Source organism: Homalodisca vitripennis, chromosome 7 (assembly GCF_021130785.1).
Source record: "Homalodisca vitripennis isolate AUS2020 chromosome 7, UT_GWSS_2.1, whole genome shotgun sequence".
NCBI classification, from domain to species: Eukaryota; Metazoa; Arthropoda; class Insecta; order Hemiptera; family Cicadellidae; genus Homalodisca; species Homalodisca vitripennis.
In genome coordinates this window covers 145,566,054-145,593,889 of record NC_060213.1, presented here as the reverse complement: position 1 = coordinate 145,593,889, position 27,836 = coordinate 145,566,054, and the positions used below count along the sequence as shown (strand labels likewise).

At 34.4% G+C, this 27,836-nt stretch overlaps 1 protein-coding gene across 1 annotated transcript; it reads left to right on the top strand.

The window, feature by feature from the left end:
- The first annotated feature begins 373 nt into the window (after nucleotides 1-373).
- LOC124366466 (COP9 signalosome complex subunit 7b) lies at nucleotides 374-27,604 on the top strand. Its single transcript, XM_046823046.1, has 6 exons — nucleotides 374-514; nucleotides 7,820-8,017; nucleotides 11,780-11,944; nucleotides 16,335-16,422; nucleotides 18,296-18,516; nucleotides 27,328-27,604. The coding sequence occupies exons 2-6, from the start codon at nucleotides 7,832-7,834 to the stop codon at nucleotides 27,502-27,504; spliced, it is 837 nt and encodes a 278-aa protein (XP_046679002.1). The 5' UTR covers nucleotides 374-514; nucleotides 7,820-7,831; the 3' UTR covers nucleotides 27,505-27,604.
- Nucleotides 27,605-27,836: the final 232 nt, after the last annotated feature.

Genomic DNA, 27,836 nt, shown 5'->3' with positions numbered 1-27,836 from the left:
ATTGAAGGCTTAAGGAAATCCCGCATTTGGACAAAGAGACAAAAGCTAAATTTAAAATCAAATCAAATGAATTGGCTACTCTGATCTAAAGCAAAACTCAGTTTCAAGAACAATCTCGTATTATATAAAACCTATCATAAAACCTTTATGGACATATGACGTGCAGTTATGGGGCACAGCAAACTTTTAGGTTCTTCAATTAATTACCGTATGTTAGTGTTAACAATGGTTAATATCTAACTCAATTTTAATTTTTAATGTTGTTTATGTATATAATATTTACTTATTGTTCTTCTCAAACTGAACAGATTGAAAATAGATAAAATGTTGTAAAAAAAGTCTCACGCAGTCTGCAGTTTTGTGTGTATACAATTGACTTTTTACGTTTGAAAAAAATCCACAGTATGGAAAACAGGCTTTTGGTTATATTGTATTGTAATTTGACAGCTGATTTAGTCTTCCTTTGCAGAGATTGTGAGTTTGTTTTAGTGTTAGACATATTCATTAAATATTCGTAAGTATTCATTTGTTGCTTTAATTCTTTTTAAAATTGTATTGTTTAAATATCCTTATTTGTTAAGTTTCCTCTGTTCAAATTACAGACCGCCTGCATTAGTCAAAATTTAGTCTTTGCTGAAAGTAAAATTTTAATTTTTGCCATTGACTTACAACTGTGATGAAACAATGAAAAGGAAGATTTTTCTCTGAAATAATGAGTTAATTATAAAACACTCATTATAAGAACTCGTTCTTTTTATGGATGGAATCTATGGCCAGTTTCACGTCGGCGTTAGGAAATGTGCTGGTTAAATTAATCAAAGTCTAGGAAGCCTAGGTTAGAGAATGATAAATAGGAGGATCTGATTTTTTATAACCATATTGACAAATTATATTTACCTAATTAGCTGTCAATATGCATATAACCAATAAATACTGATTTTTGAACAATAACTAACTTTTCTAAACTTAAAACACTCATACAATAAACGTATCATCTTTTATAGACAATAACAGACTGTCAGAAGCTTGACCATGAACAAAGTTTAAAAAGTGGCATATCAGCCAACCTGCTTTCAGATCATCTCTGTGAGTACAGAAGGGAAGTATGGTTTTCTTGAGGGAATTCTTGAGTTGTTCTGCTTTCAACAACTTCTTGAAACTAATTTCTTGTGTTAATCATTGCTACCCGGGAGAAAACATATTGAAATTATAAGATTAAAGGTCGAGGTGGCAAATCACAAATTTGATGTTATCAACGTATTCTGCTCATCCTCCTGAACAAAAAATATATATGGTTTTAGGGGGTGCAAATGACAAATAACATGATTTTAGAGGGTATATACATAAATAGTTAAGTTTTAATGTTCTGTTTGTGTGCTGTGTCTGGGTATTTGTAAATATTATCTGCAGGTGGGACTGATAGCGTATCTGTTATCTGAGCGCTCTGGGGCAGAAGTCAGAGATAACGGGTACTGTAGCTTTGATCGAGTGAGTGCAGGACAATCATGGATCAACCATCCACTAGTTCGACCAATTGTAGTGAACTGGTGTGTTGTAAATATTATCTGCGGCTGGGACTGATAGTGTATCTGTTATCTGAACACTCCAGGGCAGAAGTCAGTGCTTCACTATATCGTGTACTGTAGTTTGGATCGAGTGAGTGCGTGACGATCATGGATCCATGCAGTAAATTGGTATGTTGGAGTGTATTGTCGGGCATGTTAACCCTGGAACTGGCGGTCATATTTCTCTCAGTGGCGGAGTGTTTTTAGTACTTCATACATTTCCTTATATTTATTTTATTATTACATATTGTTTACCTTAAAGTACCTATGTCATATTATATATTTTTTTATTCAGCATTGTTCAAGGAACATTTTTCACATAATATAATTAAAACAAAAAAAATATCCTTACTCTACCCCTTCATGAAAAAATTTTTTTATAAAAAAGAAAAGTTATTTCAAAGTTTTTGATTTGTAAAATTGTTGTTGTATAAAAATATTATAAAACGTATGGACGTGTAACGAAACGATAAAATTATTTATTAGTGTATTATTTACATAAATTGAACCTTCCTCTTTCGGTTGGTATCAATACTGATACTCTTTGGTCGTGTTTTAAGTACGTAATATTGAGAAATAAAAGACATGTTAAAACGCCCGATATCGGGCGTTTGCCTGTTCCAGGGTTAAGAGGTTACGTTTCGACTGAAACGAGATTATTTAGTTTCTGTACATTCTGTCGAACACACTAATGGTAAGTGTTCTCTATTAATGTCCATTTATATATGTATTCATATAAGGGTATTCATGATGTATTAAGTTTTTTACACGGTACATAATTGCCTTTCCATTACAATTCAATTTATATTTCTGATCAGCCCCTCTAGGATTTAATATTTTAAATTACTGATAGGTACTATCTCGAGGGATGTTTTTCTTTCCTTAACATCAGCACCTTTGGTGCTGCCCCGTGCGGAGGGACTCGTCTCAACTCGATAACAACTAATTAATTTTTAGTTCGAAATTTAAGAAAAACATTGTTCATTTGGATCAAAATTCCGCTCATTTCAGTATTATTTTTCATTTACGTTTGCAAAGATGGCGCCGTATCCGATGACGTCATCACGAGGTTGAATCATGGTCACAAAAGGTCACGTGATGCCCGATGTGGATGTAGAACATGGAAATATTGCTTCGCGTTTGAACAGTTGTTCCATTTTTGATGTTCTAGAACTTCGTTATTTCTCATTTCCACCCCGTCAAACCTTATATTGTTTTGTTCTGTAGGACGATTCAATAAGTTAATAACGCGAAACTCGTATTTTGCCGCTCCAGCCGTTAATGTGCCAATTACCAAACATATAAATAGTTAACGCATATTTCATATTTTCCGCGATAAATAGGCCTAATAGTTATATTGTTATAATTTCATTATTATTTACAAATTTTTCATATTTCCAGTTCTAACTGTTTGTTTGATCGTTATAGGCCTAGCTTATTTATTATATATAAGATTATCACTATGGGTCATTCTATATGATAAATCAAAACAAAAGTATGAAAAAAATTCCTTGACCATCTCAGAATTTAATGAAATTCGTCATAATGGTAGTCCTCATATAAATTATTAACCCTTATAACGTCAGTATATCTTTTCACGACTTCCAGCAAACGGCACAATATTAAAAAAAAAAATTTTAAATGTGTAAAGTTCATTTTTATTTTTACTTTCTATAATTATGGTAAGTATAAAAAAGTAAAAATTTTAAAATTATAAAGTCACTGTACTCAGGATCGTCAGTTACGAGACATGTTATTTATCACTAATAATGAACACGGTACTTTGGAATTATACCGACCACAACCAGACATGAATCGTTATTTGACATCTTGCTTCTACTGATTACTAGATTAGCGTAGAACAATATTTCGTCAATATAAAACAGGAATTGTCTTATCGCAAACCCCTCCCCATCCTCAGAGGTCAAAGTCAAGCGGTCTAGTAGATAACGTGATTGCAGAGTCTCGCCGCCCGTTCAGATGATGCGTCGCTTTGTTGTACTTCCGTGTTTTACCTCTACTTTTCTCCAAACACAAAAATTCAATAAAAACAAACATGATCAAACTAAAACTAAACTCTTTATTGAAAAAACACTCAAAACTTGTTTTTATTCTTGATCATACTCCGCCACCCAAAATGCGAGTGCCATGCCTTCTCGCTGATGTCAACGAAAGAAAAACATCCCTCGAGATAGTACCTATCAGTAAAATATCAAATTCTAGAGGATCTGATCAGAAATATAAATTGAATTGTAATGGAAAGGCAATTATGTACCGCGCAAATCATGTGATGCCGCGTGGCCTGTCGTAATCGGGATTCTCAAGAAAGATAAGATAACAGCGACAACAATACCAATTACAATGCCTGGAAATGCTTGTAAGTTTGTAATTTTGTAATTAAAGAGTTGTTTTTTGTTCTATCATGTTTATTTAGCTATAAATTTATATTTTTGTGTTCTTCATACTGGTGTGGTCGGTATAATCCCAAAGTACCTGAACAATAAATAGGTGACACTAAACACTAAAATGACACTAAAAGAATACTAAAACTAAGATATCAATACTTTTAACAAATAAATAAAAACCATATAAACAGAAAACACGACGAAGGAAACCGACTCAGCGATGGTTAGACACGCACTACCTGAAGCCAAACTGCAAACAAAAGCGCGCGCGCTGTACGGCGTCTGTGCCGTGTGGCGGGGAGAGTGTCTAGACACCGCGTCTATTGTTTCAAACAATGTAACACGACAGCTATATTTTGACGCTTGACATAGGTCAATAACCCACACACATGGTTGACGCATACCGTTAGTGACATTGATCGGATTTAAAAGGAACTTAAATTTGCTATAGACGCAGTTTTGTGTCGATGCGCCGTACCGCGTCTTTGCCGTTTGGAGATAGTTTGTCTATGCGCCATACGGCGTCTGTGACGTTATAAGGGTTAAAATTGCCATTTCCCCCAAATATTTCAAACGGGTTCAAAGCTATGGCTATGTACAGTTTCTCAAAATACATCAACAAACTGCAACCAATATATTTTGAAATGACCATAGCTTTCCTCTTAATGGAGTTAGACAGATGGGAGTGGTGTCATTTTACTCAATGGTAAATGCTCTTTCATTCATGTAAAACAACAATTTTTATTTTTATTTTCTAAAAAAATGCATTTTTAAAAATTAGAAAATTTTTGTAAATATAGTTTATGTTTTTGGTAAGTGATTCTCAAAATTTATAAGTGGGAGGTAATGGGCTTATAGTTAAATAATAATTTTAAAAAGGGTATTTTATTAAACTAATAGTCAGCCTACCTGATACAGATTTCTTAACTGTATTAAATTATTCATGTACTTAAAAATATATTTTTAACACATACATCTTTGGCAAAAGTTATTCAGAGTTTAAGATTTGTGAAGTTTTTATGGCATGTTATTATGTAAATCCTTCCTGTAGGCGTAGTGGGAACAAATTTACAAACTAAGTCTGTCGATGGTATCCATAATACATCTGAATGAAGGCTCAGCAGTGTACAGAAATGTCAATTTTACTTCCTCCTTCATTATTCTCAGACACATACTCTAGCCCCCACTTATGGTCATGTGTAGGGATTATATATCTGTTTCTGTAAGTTTTTAGTTTTCAGGGTATTTTTGGAGGTTTACTGTTTCCTCTGTTATACATCCAAAGAATATTTTTACACACGTCTTTGATACACTTGAATTTACAGGGATAACAGCATGATACTCCGTGCTCCCTTAATAGTTATGGATTGGCTGAAATGGTTATTCATAAATTTCTCAGCCTCAACATGTTCATCTTAAAATTAATTCCAGATAAATTTTCAACTACCCATTCATAGAGTGGGAATGCAGTTAAAATTTGGTCTTAATATGGACATGGGTAGTAACAAAAAAAGTTACTCCGCTTTGATAAAACAATTTTGCTTATGACGGCATCAGTTAATAAAGTTTTTCTTATTTTTATATTGTGAATCATTTAGATCAGAGTCTCCTGATTATTATTTATGAGTACCTATTTACATTTTAAAATAATGTGCATTATAAAATATAAAACAATTGTTTTGTAAATAACGAAATTGCTGTTTTAGAGGCAACCCTCTTTTAAGTACTTACTCATTATAATTATGATAATAATCACCATCATAATGAAATTAAGTTTGATACATAGTATCACGTTTTTACAAAAATTTGTAAACACCATTTCTTAATATAGTGTTTAACTATGAACCCATTAGCCTTCCACTTTAAAATTTTGAAAATCAAATGCCAAAAATATAAACTATTTTTTATTTTATTTTCATAATTGTACTTTTTAAATTTGTTTTTTCAACAAAACTTAGACAAAGTATGTTGTGTTGTACATTGAAAGAAAGAGCATTTACCACTGAGTAAAATGACACCACTCACCACTCAATAAGGAGCTACGGTTATTTAAAAATATGTTGGTTGCAGTTTTTTGGTGGATTTTGAGAAACTTTACATAGCCGTAATTTTGAAAGTGTTTGAAATATTTTGGGGGAAATTGACAATTTTCCTAATCTATGCAAAGACTACCTTATGACAAATTTCATCAAATTCTGAAGAGGTCATGTTTATATCCTGTGTAGATTTGATATGGAATGACCTTTTTGTAATGTATCATATTAAAATGCTCACATTTTTTAAAACTATCAGCTTTTTGGATCTTATGTCGATTGAAGTCATTAGTAACTTAAATAAAACTAGGCAAGTAATTAGGCATATCAGGCCTAAGTTGAGTTTTACAGCTTCCTATTTCTTGCGGGGTGTTACTCTTTTAGTAACAATTATTTTTTTTTATATACAATCATAACAATTGAGAAGTTTTAAATCTATATAGGGGCCTATTATTTAAAAAATGAAACATATTAAACATTAATTTGGCTATTCAATTGAGCTTATCTGTTAATTTTTGACAGATTTATGCCCAGGTTTGTGACATAAAAAAAATTATTGAACTCATAACTCTTGTTGAGATCTTATTCATGTGCGATGTAGTTTATTTGTTTATTTGTACATGGCAATACACATTTTTACATTTAATTAATAGTGGAGAATGGATGATTAACGTACAGATACAATGATATAACAAAATAATACTATGTACTGTAATATCATTAACACAAGGCAACTTTAATAATAATAAATTAAATTAGAAAATTAGACCTAATAACAACATAACAATATACATAATAATAACAACATAATATTTTTATATGAACCAAGATTTAGAAGACAACTACTCAATCATAATTATAGTAGCTAATCTGTTTTTGAAGACAGTAACAGAGGAACCAAAAAAATCAACTTCAGGACATGCAGCATTACCAGTTCCATTAGTCTAGGTATAGTACTGTGGTTTGTAGGATAGTGATGCTTGCAGAAAAGCTGACAGTGTCTGGACCCACGAGGAACATGAAAATTAACCTGGCGAAGAATCTCTAGACAGTCGATGAGAAATAATTTTTGCAAGAAAACCATGTCCATTAATATTCTTCAGGATGCAAGGGTGGGTAGTTGAAGACTGCGTTGAATTTCTTGCACATCAACATCCCTGTACCGGAAGCCAAGTTTGATGCCGACCATCCTGAGGAACTGCCTCTGCACTGAATCTAGAATAAAGGCTTGTCCCATTTGGTAGGGGGACCAGACCATCGTAGGGAACTCCAAGATAGGCCGAACAAGTGCAACATAGAGAGCTTTAAATGATGTGATGGAGAAGTTCTGCCGACAGGTTGCGACTGATGAGCCCAAGTATTCTTGCAGATTTGTTAACAATGTTAGTGATGTGCTCACTGAAGTCCAGGGTAGAAGTCAAAAGAATACCAAGGTCACGAGCACTAACTACCCTTTTAAGAATAACACCATGTAGCATATAATCAAACCGTTGATGTATACTGTTGATTGATGTCATAAGACTCTAGCCATCTTAGCTGCACATCAGGACAAGTTTATTATTTTTAACATACATTAAATTAAGAGGCTTTCTTTTCACAAGATAAATGTCCTTGTGAGAACTATGTAGGAATCACCTCCAACCCTCAGTAAAACCAGTTTACCGCAAACACATCATCTATGGATTATTTATTGCTGGAAAGCAACATGAGCCAATTGTTTTTAAGGCTGAAACACATGTTAGCATATTGAATCGTTGTTAGCCTATGAATTAGATAAAATTTAGATGATTTAATGTATTGAACATCAATGTTCCAGGCAGTAGTGATAATGACTTCGGACAAAGCAGACAAGAATGCTAGCTCCTCTACGTCTAGCAACAACCCTCTGGAGCAGTTTGTCTTGCTGGCCAAGTCTGCCAAGGGTGCGGCGGCCATGGAATTAATCCGACAGGTCTTAGCGGCCCCAGGTGTCCATGTGTTTGGAGAGCTTCTGGACATGCCAAACATTAAAGAGGTAGATAACCTGCTCTGCTCCCTTAGCCTTTTCTGGAGTTAGAATTAGAATGGTTTTATTTCTCTCAATAAACAACACAAAATACATTATGTAAATGATATAAAAACTTACATTGGAAAACAAATCTATACTACTCATATAAAGAGAGAGCCCTCACATGGGTTAGACCTGTGTGTGAGAGCTGAGTTGAATCAGTACACAATATATATTTCAAAGTAAAACAAATAGAAATTTACTTATACTGAATATAAAATAAATTTAAATTATCAATAAATTACTATAAAGTGGAGTGTGTCTCAACCTAATTTAGCAATTCAAATCAAAATAAAATTCGAAGGAAAATACTTAAAAGAGAAGACCGATTTGTACAGCTTCTTGGTAAAATTAAATTAACCTATACACTCTCTTTACCCTCCTAACCCCCTCCCTCTAACAAAAACATTCTCTAGATCCATGCATGAAACACACACACACAAAATACCCATACATGCTAGACTTTTGTTTCTTTTTAGAAATATTGTTAGTCGATCAGTGTTTTGAGCATTGTTGGTTCTAGGCTTACAAAAATGAAGGCATCTGAGAATGATTAAAAATAATCTATCCCTACTCATGAACTCCCTAAAGACAGGTAAATTGTAGAGTCTGTCAGTTTTCCAGTAGTCCTGGAATCGACTGAGTCTAATTGACCCCATATGTAGGAGCAATCCAATGAAAGTTTTCAGTTCCAGTACTGTGATATCTTTGTAATGTGCAATCCGGGACTGTGGTTCGATATCTGGACCACAAAAAATGTCTAAGGCATTTTGGTTAGTGTAGCCACAAATTTGCTCAAGCACCATGTCATCAAGCAACAACAAAAACCAGTCTATTGGTTTCCCTTCTCCGGGGCATAGAAGTTTGTTCTCACCTTTAAAAGGTATTCTTTTCAAGCCCGCCGTAATATTGCTCCATTCAGGGCTGAATTCAGGTTCAGCACCACTGTCTGTAACACTCCCTCCATTGTCATCACTAGCGGAGCTTGAGTGGCCTGACAACTCAAGGTCAACGTCTGAATCGACATCACGTGGTCTTGCCATAACCTCAAAACTTGAAAAACACAGCTAGGGACACAAATATAGCACAAAACACAAATAATTATTCATCACTTGACACATACACTGGGGCACATGAAAGAACTCCACAGTACGAAGAAAACAATTTTATAACTTCAAACTAAACCCAAATAAATGTTTCACAGGTTTGAACCAACACGCGGACAGCGATAAATCCACTCCTGTCAAGAGCTGAGCTCACACTGTGGGAATGACAGAAGACAGGCAATGCGGCACGATTTCGCGTCAGCCGTCGGGCGGCAGGGACGCTGCTGGCTCGATTTTGTGCGAGCCGCAGCGAACGTGTTAATTGTTTTACTGAGTTTATCTCTATGCCTAATTGACTTATATCAAGTCCAGAGTTTAACATGCTTATTACTATACTGTTTAACTTGAGTGGCAGAGTCTGTTACGTTTTTAATTTTTTCAATGAACGTAGAAGAGCACTCATTTGCATTAGTTGAATTGAGAACAGTTTCCCAATTTTGTTCTAAAAGGAGTTGTTACTAGACATTTATTAATAATTTGTATATTTATTAAATTATTTTCAGATTTATTTTCACCATATGAAACCTTCCATTTTACAGCTATAGCATAGTGATCAGTTACACCGGTGTGAACTACCAATGACAAAAGATCATCAGTTAATTTTAAATCAACAAAAATGTGATCAATACATGTACTAGTCTGTGACGTGACCCGGGTTGCTTTTGTTATACACAGTGTAAACCCAGCTCCATACAGAATGTCTATATAGCGCTCTGATACAGGTGTTCTACTACCATCTAAAATACAACAATTGATATTTCCTATCAACCAGTGCACACAGTCCCTTGACCGGCCCTCATAGTATTGTTCAAGGCCAGTGATAAAGAGTTCAAGGTCCCTATCTGTAGAAGGACTGCGATAAACGGCAAGTACAGAAAATTTTTCTCTACCAAGCGACATGTCTAAACACAAACTAGTAGCACCATGCAAAGCAACTTCTGACATTGATCCATTTAACTTAGAACTAACATAGCAGATAACCCCGTCATTCTGATTCCTTTTCTCTTTATTACAAAAAGTATCAAACCCCTCTAGCTCTACCAAATCACGATCTTCTGAACACAACTACGTTTCCGTTAAGACTATAATATCAAACTCAGTCTTGATTGTACTTAATACCACCAATAAGTCGTCGAAGTTTTTGTTAAAACTTCTTATATTTAAATGAAACTTTTTTAAAAGACTCCCAGAACAAAGCTTATTTGAAACAAAATTATCGATCACACTTACACTCTCACACTCCAGACATTCCACATTCCTAAACTCATTCAAAACATTTAAAGAATCACTCATCTTACAAACACTTGCCTCATTCGCTCCGCCTACCCTACTCGTCCCTATCATTAAAATCCCATTTATTACCTATATAACGCCCTATATTTAATTGCAAATAAGACTGGCCATGTAAAAGCCATAGTTGGGTTGAAAATCCTAAATTAAACACTACAAAACCTTACACATAAAATTTTCCATATCGCTTTTGATTTTACTCTATACAGTATGTATAGAGTACAGTAGTTATTAAAATAATGTTTAAGCAACAATGAACACAGTTGCTTCTTGGATGAGTGAATTCAAATTCTTATTCATGCATGTGGTACAGTCATTTTGGACATCATGGCTTCGTGTTCAAAGGTTTTGGACCACAGTATCGATCTCTACTTGATCTTTATTAAAATCCTCTTACAGACAAGTGGCCCACAGAGAGGAATAGAAAATCATTTGAACTTGCAAAAGTAATACACAATGATGTGATAGTAAATTGATTACTAAAAATCCTGTTCTAATAAGCAGACTGCCTACTGGCATTGGTGATGGTTCAGATGTCATGTGGTAAAATAAAATGTTTATTTTGAACTCCAACATAAAAATATATTATTGGTCTTAGCCCGACATGCATTCAAGAGTCATTAGGTCTTTTATTTGATTGTTTTATTTTCAGTTTTAATAGTTCTTAATGGTATTACGAGTTTTCTTTTACAATTGGTTCTAACCATCTCAATTTGTTGTCTTTTAAAATATTACTGACCTTGATCCCCCATTTGAATGAACAGTGTGTTAGATGAGGCAGTGATTGAATCTACGTTGGTCAAATCAAATCAGATTTTTATTGCCGGAACATTCTACAACGCATGGCAAAAGTCAACTTTTTACTTGCTAAAATTTTGTCATACACCCCATAATAAATCTCATTCAAACGTACAATTTGCAAATTTACATACTTCCATTTATTCACCAATTTTATTCCCACTTCCGGCGACAGATTCAGTCAGTCTTTTTAATTGGTGGTCTCCCAATCATATGCTAAAAACTCGTCTACATTATAAAATGTTTGTGACACTAAAAAGTGTTTCGAACAAGTTTTTAACACCTTGGGCGTTGGAGCGTTTTTTATTGAATTTGTTGACGAAATGAACACCTGCCTGTGAAGGCAAGCGTTCCTAAACCACCGTTCTGTGTCTACTAGTTCGGTAGTTATCTCTGCCTCTAGTCTCATACGCATGTATGTCTCGGCCATTGCCATTGGGATACCTGTAGATTCCGATGACGGTAATTTTAATCTGTTTGAATTGAATTTTATCCCAATTGGTACATGAATCTACGTGTTATTCTTATGTTTCAGCTAGAGAATGGACCAAATATCAACTACTATCGGACACTTAGGCTGTTTGCTTATGGGACTTACCGCCAATACCTGGAAAATAAAGACCAACTCTTAGACTTAAATGTAGCAGAGAAGAAGAAGTTACAACATCTTACTATAGTGACGCTTGCTACAAAAATGAAGGTAGGATTTGGTTTAAGTTTTCTGTTGTGCAGTAGTTGTTGTGTAGTTGAGAGAGTGATGAAATTAATGCTGGTCATCTGTCGATTAGAGATTATTATTTATGGTTGACAGCCTGCGGATAACCATCAATTCATTATGTTATAGTAATTTAATGACATTAAATAGTATGACATTTCTTCATAGGTCAACATGATTCAAGCACAGTTTGGACGTCAGTTCCCTTACATCAGCGTAGCAATCCAAGCATTCCTGAGATATTAGTGGTTAACTGTATTTTTGTAAGTGCAATATGATGAAAACCTGGAAGAGGAGAGGAAAACCATTTCTTACCAATCACCTAAGATACTGTACTAAGATAAATGTCTATGAAAAAGTTCATGGTATTTGTTTATTTCTCATGAGATCTCAGTAAATTTTATGAGTGTACTGGGAACAATAAAAATAGTATTGATTTGTAAAATAGTTCAATGTGTTTTTTGAAACCTTGTACATTATTAACTCCAAAGTTGACCACTGCATTAGTGATAGGATTTTCTGTGAAAGACATTTGAAATTAATTAAATGCAATAGTCATTACTGATAATAGTAGAACAGTAATTGGTATGTTTTAAGTGATACCAAAAAATTAACCTAAAACACCTCTTAGCCACGGAAACTTGGGAAAGTGTGTCACAATCAAACGACACTGATGATGCTTATGACAATTTCCTTATCACCTTTACTAGGGCCTTAGATGTTGCCTGTCCATTCAAAACCAAGAAACAACATCACTCTAAAAGGAATACATACCACAACGAAGAAGCCTTGAGCTTACGGAAAGAATTTATTAAAGCGCAGGATAAGTTCAATCTCACAGGAAGAATAGAAGATAAGACTGACGCAAACCGGAAGAAGAAAGCTTATGATCTAAAACTCAGAGATCTTAGGAAGGAGGCCAATGCAGACTATATAAATCAAGCTAACAATTAAACCAAAGCAATCTGGGAAATTATAAATATAGAAAGAGCAGCTAAAAACCAAACAACACCAGGCCTGACTCATTTAAAAATTGAGGAAGAAGAAAGCTTATGATCTAAAACTCAGAGAGCTTAGGAAGGAGGCCAATGCAGACTATATAAATCAAGCTAACAATTAACCTTTCCAGCGTTATTGACGCGGATCCGCGGAGGGCCACTACAAGCTCAAAACGTCATTGCCGTGGATCCGCGTTTTTGCATTCTTTATTTTCTTACTGCTATGTTAGTTGAATATTTTGCTGCTAGATGGTTCTAGTAGTCATGCGACATACAGACGGGTTGCTCCACCTCGAATTCTGTTACAATGGGAGTGGCAGTTGCTTCTAATTGGCCAAACACTGTCTAGCGGGCGTGGCCCCGCGCCTTTCACAAAGTCATTGACGGGATCTCCCGTCAAGACATCTAGCCAGTTAGTTATTAGGAAGCGTCCGGTACACGCATATGTATTTGGGTTATCGCTAATTTTCTGTAGTGTCCTATTCTTTTTAAAGTAAATTATTCATATTATATACAGCAGTTTCCAGTATTTATTTAGTGTTTTTTACCATCATTCGTGTGAATGGCGAATCCAGACGATTCGGAATTTGAAGATTCGGTAATTTTGAGCAATTACTTGGTCAACCCCAAACTTTTTCATATTTTACTACGGTCATAAGGATGTTATCAGAAAGCAAGAAACATAATTCAAGCCCCGCAAGGCTGTCCTACAGGTTGCCGAGCGATAAGAAGGTTCAAAGTCCACGCGATAACAGTGGCTTGCGGGAGACGCGCGGAATGTCAGTTGTGACAGACCGCCACCACATAAACACTCTTTGTCTACTTTTGTATTTTTCTAATTTTATTGGTTTGTAATATAGTATATGTTTCTCTATAAAACTGTGTTTCATTCCCATACTTACTGAATAAATAAAAAAACATTGGTGACAACTACACTGCTATTCTACAATATTCTCAAAAGTTAAAAATTATCCTAGGAAATCCAAAAAGGGCTAAACAAATTTTATTCACCGTTAAATAACTCTATTTTGACATACAGAAACGAAAAAAAATTTAACCTTACACATTGGAAATTTAAAAAATTTGTAACTTTATCAAAGATCAGGTATAATTTTTCATGACGCTTAAAGGGTTAAACCAAAGCAATCTGGGAAATTATAAATATAGAAAGAGCAGCTAAAAACCAAACAACACCAGGCCTGACTCATTTAAAAATTGATAAAGTAACAAGAAACAGACCCAAATAAAATCGCTAACCACCTTAACACCTTCTTCGTTAATATTGCTGACATCACCCTAAAACAACAACAAATATCAAATGACAACATAGTATATAATCCACTGTACAACATAGAAACCATAATGACAGAGATAACCCCTACCATAGTAAAGGAGATTAAACAAACAATCCACTCACTAGCAAGTAAAACCTCTTCTGGGTTGGATGAAATGTCTTCCAAAATCATAAAATTTTGCGAGGCTTAACTCTTAAGACCAATACACCACATCACTAACCTGGAAAAAGGCAGATTCCCGAAAAACCTAAAACTGGCCAAAATACATCCTAAATATAAACAAGGAAATAAAGACGAAGCCACAAACTACCGTTCCATCTCACAACTACAGACTGTATCTAAAGTAATAGAAAAAAATAACTCTATCTAGACTCCTCACTCACCTGCAAGCCAATAATCTCCTGTCAAATAAACAGCATGGTTTCAGAAAAGGAAGATCTACATTAACTGCAATAATGGACCTTGTTGAATTTATTATAGACAACCTAGAAGAAGGCAACACCATCACCAGTATCTTTCTAGACCTGAGTAAAGCCTTCGACTGTCTTGGCCATAATCTAATCCTAGTCAAACTACAATCTCTTGGCATTCAATAGTCAGCCCTGAAATGGTTTGAGAGTTACTTGAGTGAAAGATACCAAGTTGTGGAGGTCAAACAGAGAAGAAATGGAGACACCTGCACTGTCAGGTCTGGAAGGCTACCAGTGACTCGAGGTGTCCCCCAAGGCTCCGTCCTAGGGCCAATCCTATATATTTTATTCACAAATGACTTGCCAACTTTCTTGGAAAACAACACAAATTCTATTATGTATGCAGACGATACTGATCTGCTATCTGCCCAAAAGGATGTTGAACAGCTGGAAATAAACTTCTACATCTCATTTAATATGGCCCAACAATATTGCAGATACAATGATCTAGTATTAAACAGCTTCAAGACTAAGTAAATCACTATAGGAACTAATAAAAACTATGTGTCAGAACTCCCTGATCTCCAAGAAGCAGAAGACACGAATTATTTAGGAATAACAATAAATAATAATTTAACTTGGGCAAATCACATTGACAATTTATGCCTAAAGCTAAATTCATCTCTATATGCCTTACAACGAACCCATGCAACTAGCAACCTTGAATCCACTAAAATAGCGTACTATGTGCTATTTGAAAGTCATCTTAGGTATGGAATAGCAGCATGGGGAAGCACAACAAAACTCAACCTTTCAAAAGTCCTCAAAATCCAAAAAAAAATCAATAAGTTTGTTTAATGGGCAACCTAGGACCTAGAGAAAGTTGTAGAGATACATTTAAAGAATTGAAAATACTTACGGTAACATCCCTTTACATAATAGAAACAATATTGTATTGCCAAACAAGAGACATTCCTCAAAATGGTGATCTCCATGAGCATAATACAAGACATGGTCAAGACTTCCTACTACCTCTTCACAGACCTACCTACGCTGGGAAGAAACTCTTTAATGCTCTGCCAGAAGAAATCAAGAATAATCAAAATAATCTCAAGAAAATGAAGACAGCAATGAAGAACTGGCTAATGCAGAGAACCGTCTATACAATAGAGGAATTCTACTCTTGGAGGCAACTCAATCAAGACCACTAATACTTTTAACAATACGACTTAACTAACAACTATGTACATCTTATTTTCATCGACGCTACTTGTAATCAAAGTCACAGTCAAAAGTCAATAAGATTATCAATAAAGAATCTCTGATTTCTGATTCTCTGATCTCTGATAGCCAATATTCATACAAGCACCAAAACCAGTAACCTTTTCATTCTTACCAACATAAAAATTGAAAGATTGTGATTAATTTGTTTTATATGTCTAAATGCAAAAATAAACAAGCTAAATTTTAATGTAACCCCTGTTATTTTAGCTCTGCTAGTCAGTTTGTGGTTAATTTTTCAAATGAGTATCTACACTTTTTGATCCTGAAATAGACGTAAATCTATTCACAGTTAATAATTGATTTAAGATCTGCTTCTACAGTAAATAATATTTACTTCATAATATTGAGTTTTAATGTGAATTTTTACCCGCTACTTTTTTAATTACAGTGTATTCCGTACTCTGTTCTCCTTCAAGAACTAGATATGAAGAATGTGCGAGATTTAGAGGACCTAATTATAGAAGCTATTTATGCTGGTATGTACCTTTGTGTCTTTACTTCTTTTTGACTTTCTATTTAATTATTTAATTTAAGAATTTCTGATTTAACTGTTATGTTTGTTTAAATAACATATGTTTAATTTTAAAGATATATTTTTACTAAATATACATGGATGTTAATACAAAAAACTATATGTAGGATTGAAAACGTTTTGATTTATATTTTGTATTTTGTTAAAAATAAATTGGTGTAACTAATGTTTTGACTAACAATAGTAACTATTTTTACTATCAATGTCACCAGTATTTCAATTGTGCATTTTGTTGGGTTCCTTTCAATTAATTTGACTTTCTTGATTTAGTACATATATTTTCTAATTGTTAAATATGCACTTTATATTTTGAGCTGAAGGCTCTTGAAATAGTTTGAGGAAAACCAAGTTGCAATGATGTAGCTCCTAAAATGATTTAACCTATTTGTAATAGATTGTGAAGGAATTGTGGTTTTTATATTAATTAGGCTAAGATATATTGTAACAACAAACATCCTCATTACTGTCTACTATGCCTACTTTCATAGTTTCTTGTCTTATGGAATTATTGTATGGGACAATGATTGTAACACAAAAAGATTATTAATTTTACAAAAACGTGCTATAAGATCATAGCTAATGTAAACATAAGGACTCACTATAAACCTTTATTTAAAAAGTATGGTATTCTTAGAGCACCTTCACTTTATATTTTAGATTGTATATAAAAAGAAATTTACATGCCATACCTACAAATAGATCTGTACATAACCATATGACTAGAAACTCAAATTCTCTTAGAATATCTCAATGTAGTCTTAAAACCACCTTAAATTGTTTTGCTGAAACAGGCATTAAACTCTACAACTCTCTTCCTTCTCATCTTAAATCTCTTGAAATTGTTTCAAGTGTAAAAAAGCTATTGATTAATATCAGCCCATATGACATCAGTGATTATTATGCTGTAATTGGATAGACACTTGTTACTAGGCTTAGGCAATGTATATCATAGATGATAGTTGCTGAATTTGTTTCTGACACTGCTATACATAGTAAAGATGTTCTGGAAATAAAGAATTTGAATTTGAAGGAAACAGTTTAATCTGATTAAATGTATTGACACTAGAAAGAATGCTGCCATATGGTATTAGTGTCTGAGGTCGGTCGCGCTGGTTGTATTGTCAGCAGGTGTCAGCAAACACAGTGTGTCACTTGTTGGAGCTGAGTTGGAAGTATTGTGTTTCTTACAGCTGTAATTTGGCTGTGACGTCAGTGATTGACATATGTTTCAGTACTTTCTTGTTGATATTTAGTAATCAATTAAAACGCGTTTTCCCTGATAAAATAAGTCAGACTTGTTGATTTTTAAATATTTGTATGCTTAGTCAATTGTTATACATTCAGTTATATGATCAAACTTGTGTTACATTGAGTTAACTTACAGTAGAAATGGTTTCAATTGTCATGAATCTTAGTGAATAGTGCTTGTTTCTTGATATAAATAATGTTTCTTGTTGAGATATTTGGGAGAAAAGACTTACAGTACTTCTAAATTGATGTTGCTAGAAGTCCAGGTATGTCCTTGGTAGTTTTACACTAAAAAATGCACTTATTTATAGGAGCTAAAAAACACTGAGTTTAGTTAGTCTGCCATCTTGGAGAGTTTTTTTTACTTTGTATTACTTTCTATATTTCCTGTGATATATCTTGTATTTTCTGTATATATTCTTGTTTCTTTTTATCTAATAAGGACGTGAATTAAAATCCTGACACTATTCTTGTATATACATGTATATGCTAAATGAATAAAGCTGTTTTAAATTGAATCTGTCACATTGGTTTGTTCTACTCTTTACATATGTGCTTTTAACACCCAGATGTGATCCACGGAAAGTTGGACCAGAAGAACTCCCAGCTGGAGGTGGACTATGCAATCGGCCGTGATACACAGAGCAATGTGCTTGGTTGTATCGTGGACACGCTGCAAGAGTGGTGTGATTCGTGCGAGACGGTTTTGCGATGCGTGGAGCAGCAGATAAATAGAGCAAATGCTGAAAAGAACAGAGCTCTCAAACATAAGGAGGCTGTTGAAACTGAGGTAATTGTTAGATAAATTGTGTAACCTATTAAATGCCTGAAGTTGTATAAACAATATTCTTTATTTATCAGAGGATTTTCGATTAAAATTCAGATTATTCTTATTCGCATGACTGAAGCAAACATAGCATGATAAATCATAAGTTTTGTTTTTAAGTCAACATCATTTCTTAAGATAGACATCTGGAAACAAGCAGAGTTCAGCTTCCTTCTCAAAATTCGAAAATATTCAGTCCATTTTAGATTTGAGTCTGAGGATTCCTAAAAAAAATTGCTGATTTCAAAACTTCAGTGTAATGACTCTCTAACTTGACGTTGAATTCAAGATGGTTCTGGCTTGGCAGATGAACAGTTAGGAAACTGGCTAATTGAGTTTTATTATAATTCAGTTTTAAACCATTTGCTGTAAACCATCTTGATAATTCAAAAAGAGAGTCGTGAATCAAACTATGAAGGCCAATACTAGAAGTGGATTTGAGAATCGCTATTGTGTCATCTGCATATAATATTACACTAGAATTTGTATTTGCTGGGGATCATTAACATATATTAAAAATAGTACAGGACCAAGAATTGATCCTTGTGGAATCCCATGATTAAATAATTTTCGTTCTGACTTGTAAATGTAATATTTTTTTTAGAACCGTAAGGCAGAATAGACGAAAGGTAAGAGTGTATCCAGTACCAACTAGAGAAAAAAAAATATAATAGATAATTTTACCAATGGCGCAGTCTAGTGGGTACTGCGGTTATCGCAAGATAACCAGATCAAGCAACGCTGAGTGTGGCCACTGCTTGGACAGGTGACTGCTGAGCGATCCTGTCCTTGCAAGCGGCCCACCTGCCCGGCCATTGGTGGTGGTTCGGAAGTCACCTTTAAGCTGTTGGTCCCCAGGCGCGATTTTTCTCTTATTCTTTTTATCACACTCAGAGGATCAGAAAGAACTGAGTGTTAGAGAGGGCTTCTTAGCCCTAACTTCGCCTGGTAAAATAAGACATTCTTTACTTTACTTTTTTACCCAATAAAATTTCATGTACCACACAGTCAAAGGCCCTGGACAAGTCACAGAACAGCAGCTGTGCCCCACGACGTATCCAAGCCCTCCGCCACTCTATACACAAAGTCTGCAATAGCCTGAACTGTGTTTCGTCCAGCTGTAAAACCATATTGCTCATTTGCCAACAAATTATTGTGTTCAAGATGAGATATAATTTGATCTGTCACTATTTTTTCAAACAATTTGGTAAAGAAGACAAAATTGATACTGGCCTATAGTTTTTTGGATTGTTCCTTACTTGCTTTCTTGAAAATAGGTTTTATTTCTGCATATTTCAGTTGGTGAGGACATAACCAGTCTCAAATGTATTTATTATGATACAAAGGGGCAAAGGGATGAAATCCACAGCTTTTTTCATCAAATGCAAAGGAATTTCATCCCAACCTGATGACTTTGGTTTTCAGGTTTAAAAAATTGTATTATATACTGTGTGGACTGAAGCAGTTTTAATGTTAAATTGGACAGAGTTTTGAATTTTTAAATTAGACAAATATTTAAGTGATTGGTTTACATCTGGGTTCAGATTAATCTCTCTAGAATGTTGACGAACTTGTTATTAAAATAATCAGAATTGTTGTGTCCCTCAGATGTTATGTCATTATTACAATTAAGTTCAGAGAAAGTATCTTTTAGCTTATGGTTACCTAGTTCAGATTTAAAAATTGACCACGCTGCCTTACTTTTATTTTCTGAATCAAGAATCAAGAATCTTTATTAGTCATAATAACATCATTAAAATGCATTGACATCGTTTCCAGAGCTTCAATAAAATATTAAATCTAGATATATTACATTAAATGTTGATTTCAGTAAAAACCTTGCTGGCCAAGATGAAATAACAGTATCCTACGTATAACTAAGCATGGGCAATCAAAAATAAATACATGTATTAATAGATTCTAGAGAAAATAAATTAATAACATTGTAATAAAATGGTAAAACATTCACTAATAAATAAATAGTACAATAACAGACAATTTAAAACAGTTACATTTAAAACATTTATGTGGGCTACAATACAGATAGGTTTAAAATTAAAAAGAAACATCTATCACAGACAGTGCCAGGTATTCGTCTATACTATAAAAAGGTCTAGTTAACAGCCATCTATACATCACTGATTTGAATTTACTAAGACTAATGTTATGACTGGTAAAAGGTAGTTTATTAAACAAACGGATACCCATAAAAGAACACATAGATTGTGTTTTACTTAATCTGCAGTAGGGCTGATCTAAATATAAGCTGCCTCTAGTAGGATAGTGATGAATGTCATTTCTAAGAGAAAAGTCGCCAAGATTCTGTTTTAATTTATTCAGACATGAATAAATATAAAGGTTGATAACAGTTAGAATACCTTCCTCCGCAAAAATAGGTTTACATGTTAGTTAAGGAGGAGACACCTGCTAGAATTCTAACAGCCTTTTTCTGTAACAGTAATACTTTTTGAATATCATGACTGTTACCCCATATGGTGATTCCATACAATATGGTGCTATGAAAAAATGCATAATATGCGGATTTAAGATAATCTTTGGGAACTAGTTTCTTTAGGTGGCGCAGCAAAAAAATTACTCTTGACAGCCTACAACAGACACTCGGAACATGGGGTTGCCAAGTCAACTTAGAATCTAAAGTTATACCCAACAGTCTTACACAGGACTTTAAATTTAAATTATACTTTGTTAACGTAGGATTTTTACAAAGAGAAAATATAATATTTTGTGATTTATTATCATTTAGTAACAGACCATTAGATGAAAACCAGTAGTTAGCTTGGTGGAGGACATGAGTTCTCTCTACAAACAAGGTATCTATCGTTATTTATACAATAAAACGTGGAGTCATCTGCAAAAATTACTCAGCCGCAATTCACATTGGTAGGCAAATCATTTATAAGAACTAAGAATAAGAATGGGCCAAGGACCGATCTCTGTGGTACACCACCCTTAACTGAAGCTAACTCAGAGATTGTGTTGTTGAAGTACACCCTCTGAGTGCGATCAGACAGGTAAGTTCGAAAGAAGTTTAGCTCAACACCATTTAGGCCATAATGTTGTAATTTGTTAAGGAGGATGTCATGTGGAGCACAGTCAAAAGCCTTGGTCAAATCACACAAGCTGGCAATTGTGCTAGAGCAGTGTTCAAAACCACCTATTTACTCCTGAGACTAGAAGCTCGACTGCGCTCACAGTGGACAAACCCTTGCGAAAGCTAAATTGATTTTTAGAAAAAAGAGAATTAGATTCAAAAAATTCACTAACCTGGTATATCACAGCTTTTTTAATGATTTTGGAAAATGTGGGCACCACAGATATAGGTCGATAGTTCTCAGCCAGAGAGGGGTCACCCTTTTTAACCCTCCATCGGGCGCTAAACGGAGTTTTCCTCCGTGTATGTTTTATTATTAAAAATAGTACTACTTTTCTGATGTCGGCAGTCGTTTCCCGCAGTGTACTTCACGAGCATCTTTCGGGGAAACGAAACAATAGCCTCCCGCTTTTATTTATCAAAATGTGTCAGTATGAGGTCTACTTCCGTGCGTGACTGGACGATTCCTCCGTGAGCGCCCGATGGTGTGTTTGTAGTGCTTGGACGAAATCACCGTGAGCGCCTTATTGTGTTTAGTTTTTATGTTGTAATAATCCGTGTGCGCCTAAATGTGTGACCTGTGATGGTTTCTTTTTAAATTTTACTATATATTTTATTTGAATTTTGTGAAATGGAGAATGAAGACGAGAGACTTGTTAGTACAGTACCAGTGTGCTAGGGAACATTTCAGTAATGATTATGGAGTGAACATTGTCGCTATAACAACCAGAAGGAAAATGTTTTGAAATTTTGTGCAGTGTGTAAAAAAATTTTTAGTAAAGAATAAATTTTTATTATTTCAGAGCAATAATTGACATTACAATTGTATAATATCTCAAGAATTGAAGTAAGTTGTTTTTGTAAGAAGTTAAAAACTAAGTTAATTTCCATACATATTTACAGTAGGTTAAACATTTTTACAATTAATTGCATTATTCCTTAAAATTAATCATGTTGTTATTATACAATAACATTTTTTAAGATTTTGAATTTCTTATTTGGAAAATTCATTACATAAGAGTGTAATTTTTATTAAATTTCTAAAAATGAATATATTACATTGTAATTAAATCAGTATGAATATTTAAACAAATAAAAACAGTTTAAACGACTATGATATCCATTATTCGCCAACCTGGAGGAAACCTCCGTGAGCGCCTGATGGTGTTTCTAATTTTAAGCGCCCGATGGAGGGTTAAAAATAGGTACAACTTTTGACAACTTAAGCAAGTCAGGAAACAGGCCTGTAGAAAGACAATGATTGATGCTAGCCGTAAGGGGCTCTAGTATCACAGGCAAAACAAATTTCACCAGATCAACACTGATATCAAAGATGTCTTTACTGGAACTGCTTTTGATGCTTTGGACACACTTCAATACTTCCTCACTTGAAACTAGTTTCCACACAAAACGTAGGGGTGGAACCTGGTAGCCACTCACAAGTCGACCGGAAACCGCCAAAGAAGGCGGAACCTGACTACATGCTTCTTTCACTGTTGCAATGAAGGTGTAATTGAAGTCATCAGGGGTTAGGTTGTGGCTGATCTTACAGGCATTTGAGCTACCTTTATATCTGTTAATAATTTCCCATGCTGCCTTGCAGCTATTACAGCTGAGGATTCAATACACTTACAATTAACACATTCACTGCGGATGACAAAATTACTGGCGACAGAAAATGCGGGAATTCTTTTTTTTTTACTTACCCAAAACGGAGTCAGGATAGCCGAAAGGGTTGTCCAAGGTATCCCGGAAGCTTCGTTGGCCAGAACGGGTGACGTCATGTCCGTGCCGAGTCTGCTCGTCATCCGCACCGGGTGCCGGTCCCCGTGTTGTATGTGCTCACAGCGCACTAGGTTTCGGCACAAACACTCGCGAATTACACGTATATAGTACATCAATTACACGGATATATTACATATTAATTTGAAAAATATACAACATCAAAAACAGTTAACACTCCCTCCTCCCCGAGTAAAAATTAGAAAAAAAACTACATACATCCCCACCCACTGCCAAAGACTAAAAACTACTTATTTGTCCTCGTGATAATTCTCAAAGCAACTGAGTTCACACAGACCTGGTTCGTCAGGGCACACTGCACAATAGTACACTGTTTCCTTATGCTTGTGTTCTTGGTAGCAAATGCGGCACCTCCGGGTAACTGACTTGCTGTTTCCTTTGCGCTTCGTTAGTTTGTCGGTGTGATGAGCAGTGGGGCTTCCTTTGGAGGGAGCAGGTCTTCAAGAACACAAACTCGGAAGTCATACAGGGACAGTCTATCTGAGTTGTACATGTTGTACAGGTAAAAAGAATTTACTACAACAACCTGGAGAAAGTGCACAAAAATTTTATTGTGCCATCGCAGGGTCTTGCACTCACAGGGATAATAAAGTACCATTTGGTCCAAGCGGTCAGTCCCCTTTATGTGAGAGTTGTAGTACATGATTGGTTTTGGCAGCGTTCGTCTTTGGTTTCTCCTGTTGGTGGTTTGGACCATCTCGTCATCAGTCAGCGAAGTCTCTAAGTCAGTTTCTTCAATGTTGTCAATGTTTAATATTTTTTCTTTTAGTTCACAAAGTTTGATTTCAGGTTCTATTCTCTGACTGCATATACCATTAGAGGGACCAGCTATAAGAGTGTCTCTCTCACTGATTGTATGTGCTCCTTCAGCTTCTCTTAAAGCAGCGTTGAATTTTATATTTTTAAAATTATAAACTTTTGGTACTCCATACAGTGTTTTATTTTGTTTGTAAGAGAATAGGTCTTTTCCTGTAACTTTGGCCGTGGTTTATCCCCAAAGAATTCTACATAACATTTGACATTTGTTTTTGTTTCGGTATTGTTTCCTTAACAATTGCTGGCCAATGTGGGTAACCCTTTATTTTGGCAAATACCAGGTCCCCCGGTGAGAAGGCATTTTCTGAAGTAATTTTGAGATTATGTAATTTTTAGTACGTCTAGTCTTAACAGTTTTAATGACTTTGTCTGATTGTCTGGTAATTTCTTGAGACCTTGTATTTAATGGTACAGTAGTTTGGTATGCGTAGTCAAGTGCTCTTGCCACGGTTGTCAAAGATTGTTGATAACCTTCCTTAGCATTACAAGCATTAAGCACATGGTACCAATCTTCCCTTAAGGAATTAAGGTTCTGTAGGCTGTAGTTTCTTCTAAGGAAACTTGAATGTTTTGTACTATTTTCCATACCTTGGTGGATATCGGATTATACTTGTTATTAGAGCAATCCCAGGTGAAGGTTCAATTAGCTATTTTGCAATATTATATTTTTAAGATTTTAACATTAAAAAATCTGTTTAGTTCCACAATTACCATTTTTAATTTGAAGGTTTCATTCCCAAATTTTTATCACACGACACTGTTGCATGCAAATTACTTTACGTTCTTTAGAAATCAATTCAGTAGCTTTAAGTCAATGTCGTCTTTTGTTTCTTCATTTGATAACCCGTTGGACTGTTAGTTTCGAGATGCTCTGTACTGTACAATAAATCCAGTTAATATATATGAAAACAAAGACTTTCACAAAACTTTGTGTTCTTTTAGATTCTAATGTGGATTCTAATAATAATTATTGAGTTATTATTATAATTATTATAAATTCAAGTAAAACCCACTTTCTAAAAAAGTTAACTTTTAAACTCTATTGGAAATTTTAAATATTACAATTGTGTTTACATCAAATTTTAATGTCTCAAAATACCAATAAAATTACAGTCTGATCACCTTTGTAAGTTATTAGTATAGAATCGTTATTATTTATGGGAATTAAATCTTGTATACCAAACCAATTTTATAATTTATCAGATGAGTTCAAATGCAATATTTATCTGTGTTTTAAAATTAATATAAAAAAGCTCACAAGTTGTAAATCCTGTCTGGACAAAACGCGGACGCTGCCAGGTGTGCTGTAGTTCTGCTAGCGGCAAATCACAGGCACTGCTCACCTAGCATACTACGTCTCTTTTAATTGACGTATAAGATTAGTTCGGAGGGTTCTACTCGCTCTGTATTGTGCTACTGCCTCTTGGAAATAATTTGAACTATTTTAAAACAATATTTCAGCCGTTTTTACACAGTAGATTTACTGGTTTGTTGACAAGCATCAAAAGTTCCAGCTGAGTGAATTGTCTGCTTATGTAAACAAACTAGTCTTGCCACTGTGAATCGGGTTCTTAGTACTTTGATTGATTTTGTTGTAATACAAATTTGTTTTAGTTTTTAATCTGCTGTAAATATGAGGGTAAAGTGCAATTAATGTGTTAGGGTTCATTTTCACATGAAATTACAAAACTTATTACTTTTTATTCAGTTGCTAGGTTATAGTGTTGAAACAACGCATGCATTATTCATTTAGTACTATTTATTTTTCTGATGGCTGCAAATACAAGTGGATTACAAAATGATATTAGTGATATACTATATGACGATTTAACATCCAGTCATGAAAATACCCATTAGCCTTCTCCACTTGATCTAGGCCTAGATATCCCTAAAAATAGCTATTTGTATAATTGTATTTTTTACATTATACTGGAGTAGAAATAATATTACAAAATAAGAGAAATAAGTTAAGATGCACATATTCAATAGAAAAAATATTATTTGATGCACCAACAGCTTTTAAGTATACATTCAACTTGGAATACATTAAACAAAATATTTGTTTTAAGTATTAAATTATAGAGTTAAAGTATAATTGTGTAACAAAAACCATTGTTTTATACCTTGTTTTTATTATCAAGATGACACTATGGGAAAATACTCAAGTGTACAAGTGGTTTGCTCAATTTAAGTGGCGACATGTCGATTGATGACAAACCTTATTCTGGAGTCCATCAAATTCCCAAATTTATTAAAATATTGAAAAAATTCGACGGCTTGTGCTCGCAGACCGTCAACTTAACTATCAACCAACCAGTGTTATTCAAATTAGCTAGAAACTTTTCTTTCTGAATTATCTTGTATAAGGTAGATGTTAACTAGTGACCAGCAGAACAAACCATATTTCATAACAGTAAAGAAATCATCTAAAATTTAAATTAAAAATAGTATTTTGTATACAAGGTGATATTTAGAATGTCATGGTTATGGCCACTTGTCATTATCAATCAATATTCAGGTCAGGTTTTCTACAAGTTTAGAATCCTTATGCTGTTGACAATCACGTATCAGAAGTCAAACTATCACAGCCAGTGAATGAATGTTGTTTGTTAATAGTAATCTCTTGTCAGATCACATTCATGGTCAGGTTAATTGTTTTAACAATCTATATAGATTCGACTCATTCTGATTGAAATTTGGGTTAGCAAGAATCTAGTGAAAATGCCAATCTGTTTGTACAACATGGATTTAAAACGGTTTTATAAAATTATAACTGGTGCTATATGTATTAATATTAAGTTTTGCTGTTCATTCTACGTTTAGACTGATGTATATTTTTGTGTAGAGATAGTAGGGATTTGTGCACACATCCTTCTTTACCCTGAAAATAATGATAATATTGAGATAACACTGAGGTGATGATAAGTGATGATTAAGAGTAGTTAACTACTTCTCTTACAGATAGCAGCATGTTTACTTGGTCAGTGATGATCCACCTGCACCGAGTTTTGGTCTAGCTTTTATGTTTGAATTATTTTTCCAAGGTTATTAACATCAAGAAGACGCTGAAAGCTCAGACACAGGATTCTGATGAGCCGATGGACACTCGTCGTCTGGACTTGGACTCTCGGGAAGCTATCGCCCAAGGAGGAGACAAGATGAAAAAAAGTATCAAGGCCAAAAGTCTGAGGAGCAGTAGCAAGTTCTGGCAGTCCAAATGATCTCGCATTGTAATATTTCATGTGATAATTTAAATCCATTATTGTAAATACTGTATGTTGGCTTAACTTTCTTTTTAATACAATTTTCAAGTATCCGAAAGGTTTGTATGATTCCCCAACGATTTCTGAATACTAGGCATATTTGTTTGATTTTGCATATGAAATACATGTTTTATTTTGTACGAAAGAAATTTGTTAACCACAAAGTTCGAGGAACCAATGAAACATTTGAATCATTCAGAGTTTATTGGCTGAGCGTTAGCAAAGCTGAAAAAGTTAATTTCTAGCCTGTTTATCTGTTCCCACGATATCTCGAAAACGAACTGACCCAT

Coding starts and splice junctions, on each gene's coding strand:
- LOC124366466 (XM_046823046.1), top strand. CDS start 7,832: ATGACTTCGGACAAAGCAGACAAGAATGCTAGCTCCTCTACGTCTAGC. Junction 11,945..16,334: donor CGCTTGCTACAAAAATGAAG/GTAGGATTTGGT, acceptor TTTTAATTACAG/TGTATTCCGTACTCTGTTCT. Junction 18,517..27,327: donor AGGAGGCTGTTGAAACTGAG/GTAATTGTTAGA, acceptor TATTTTTCCAAG/GTTATTAACATCAAGAAGAC.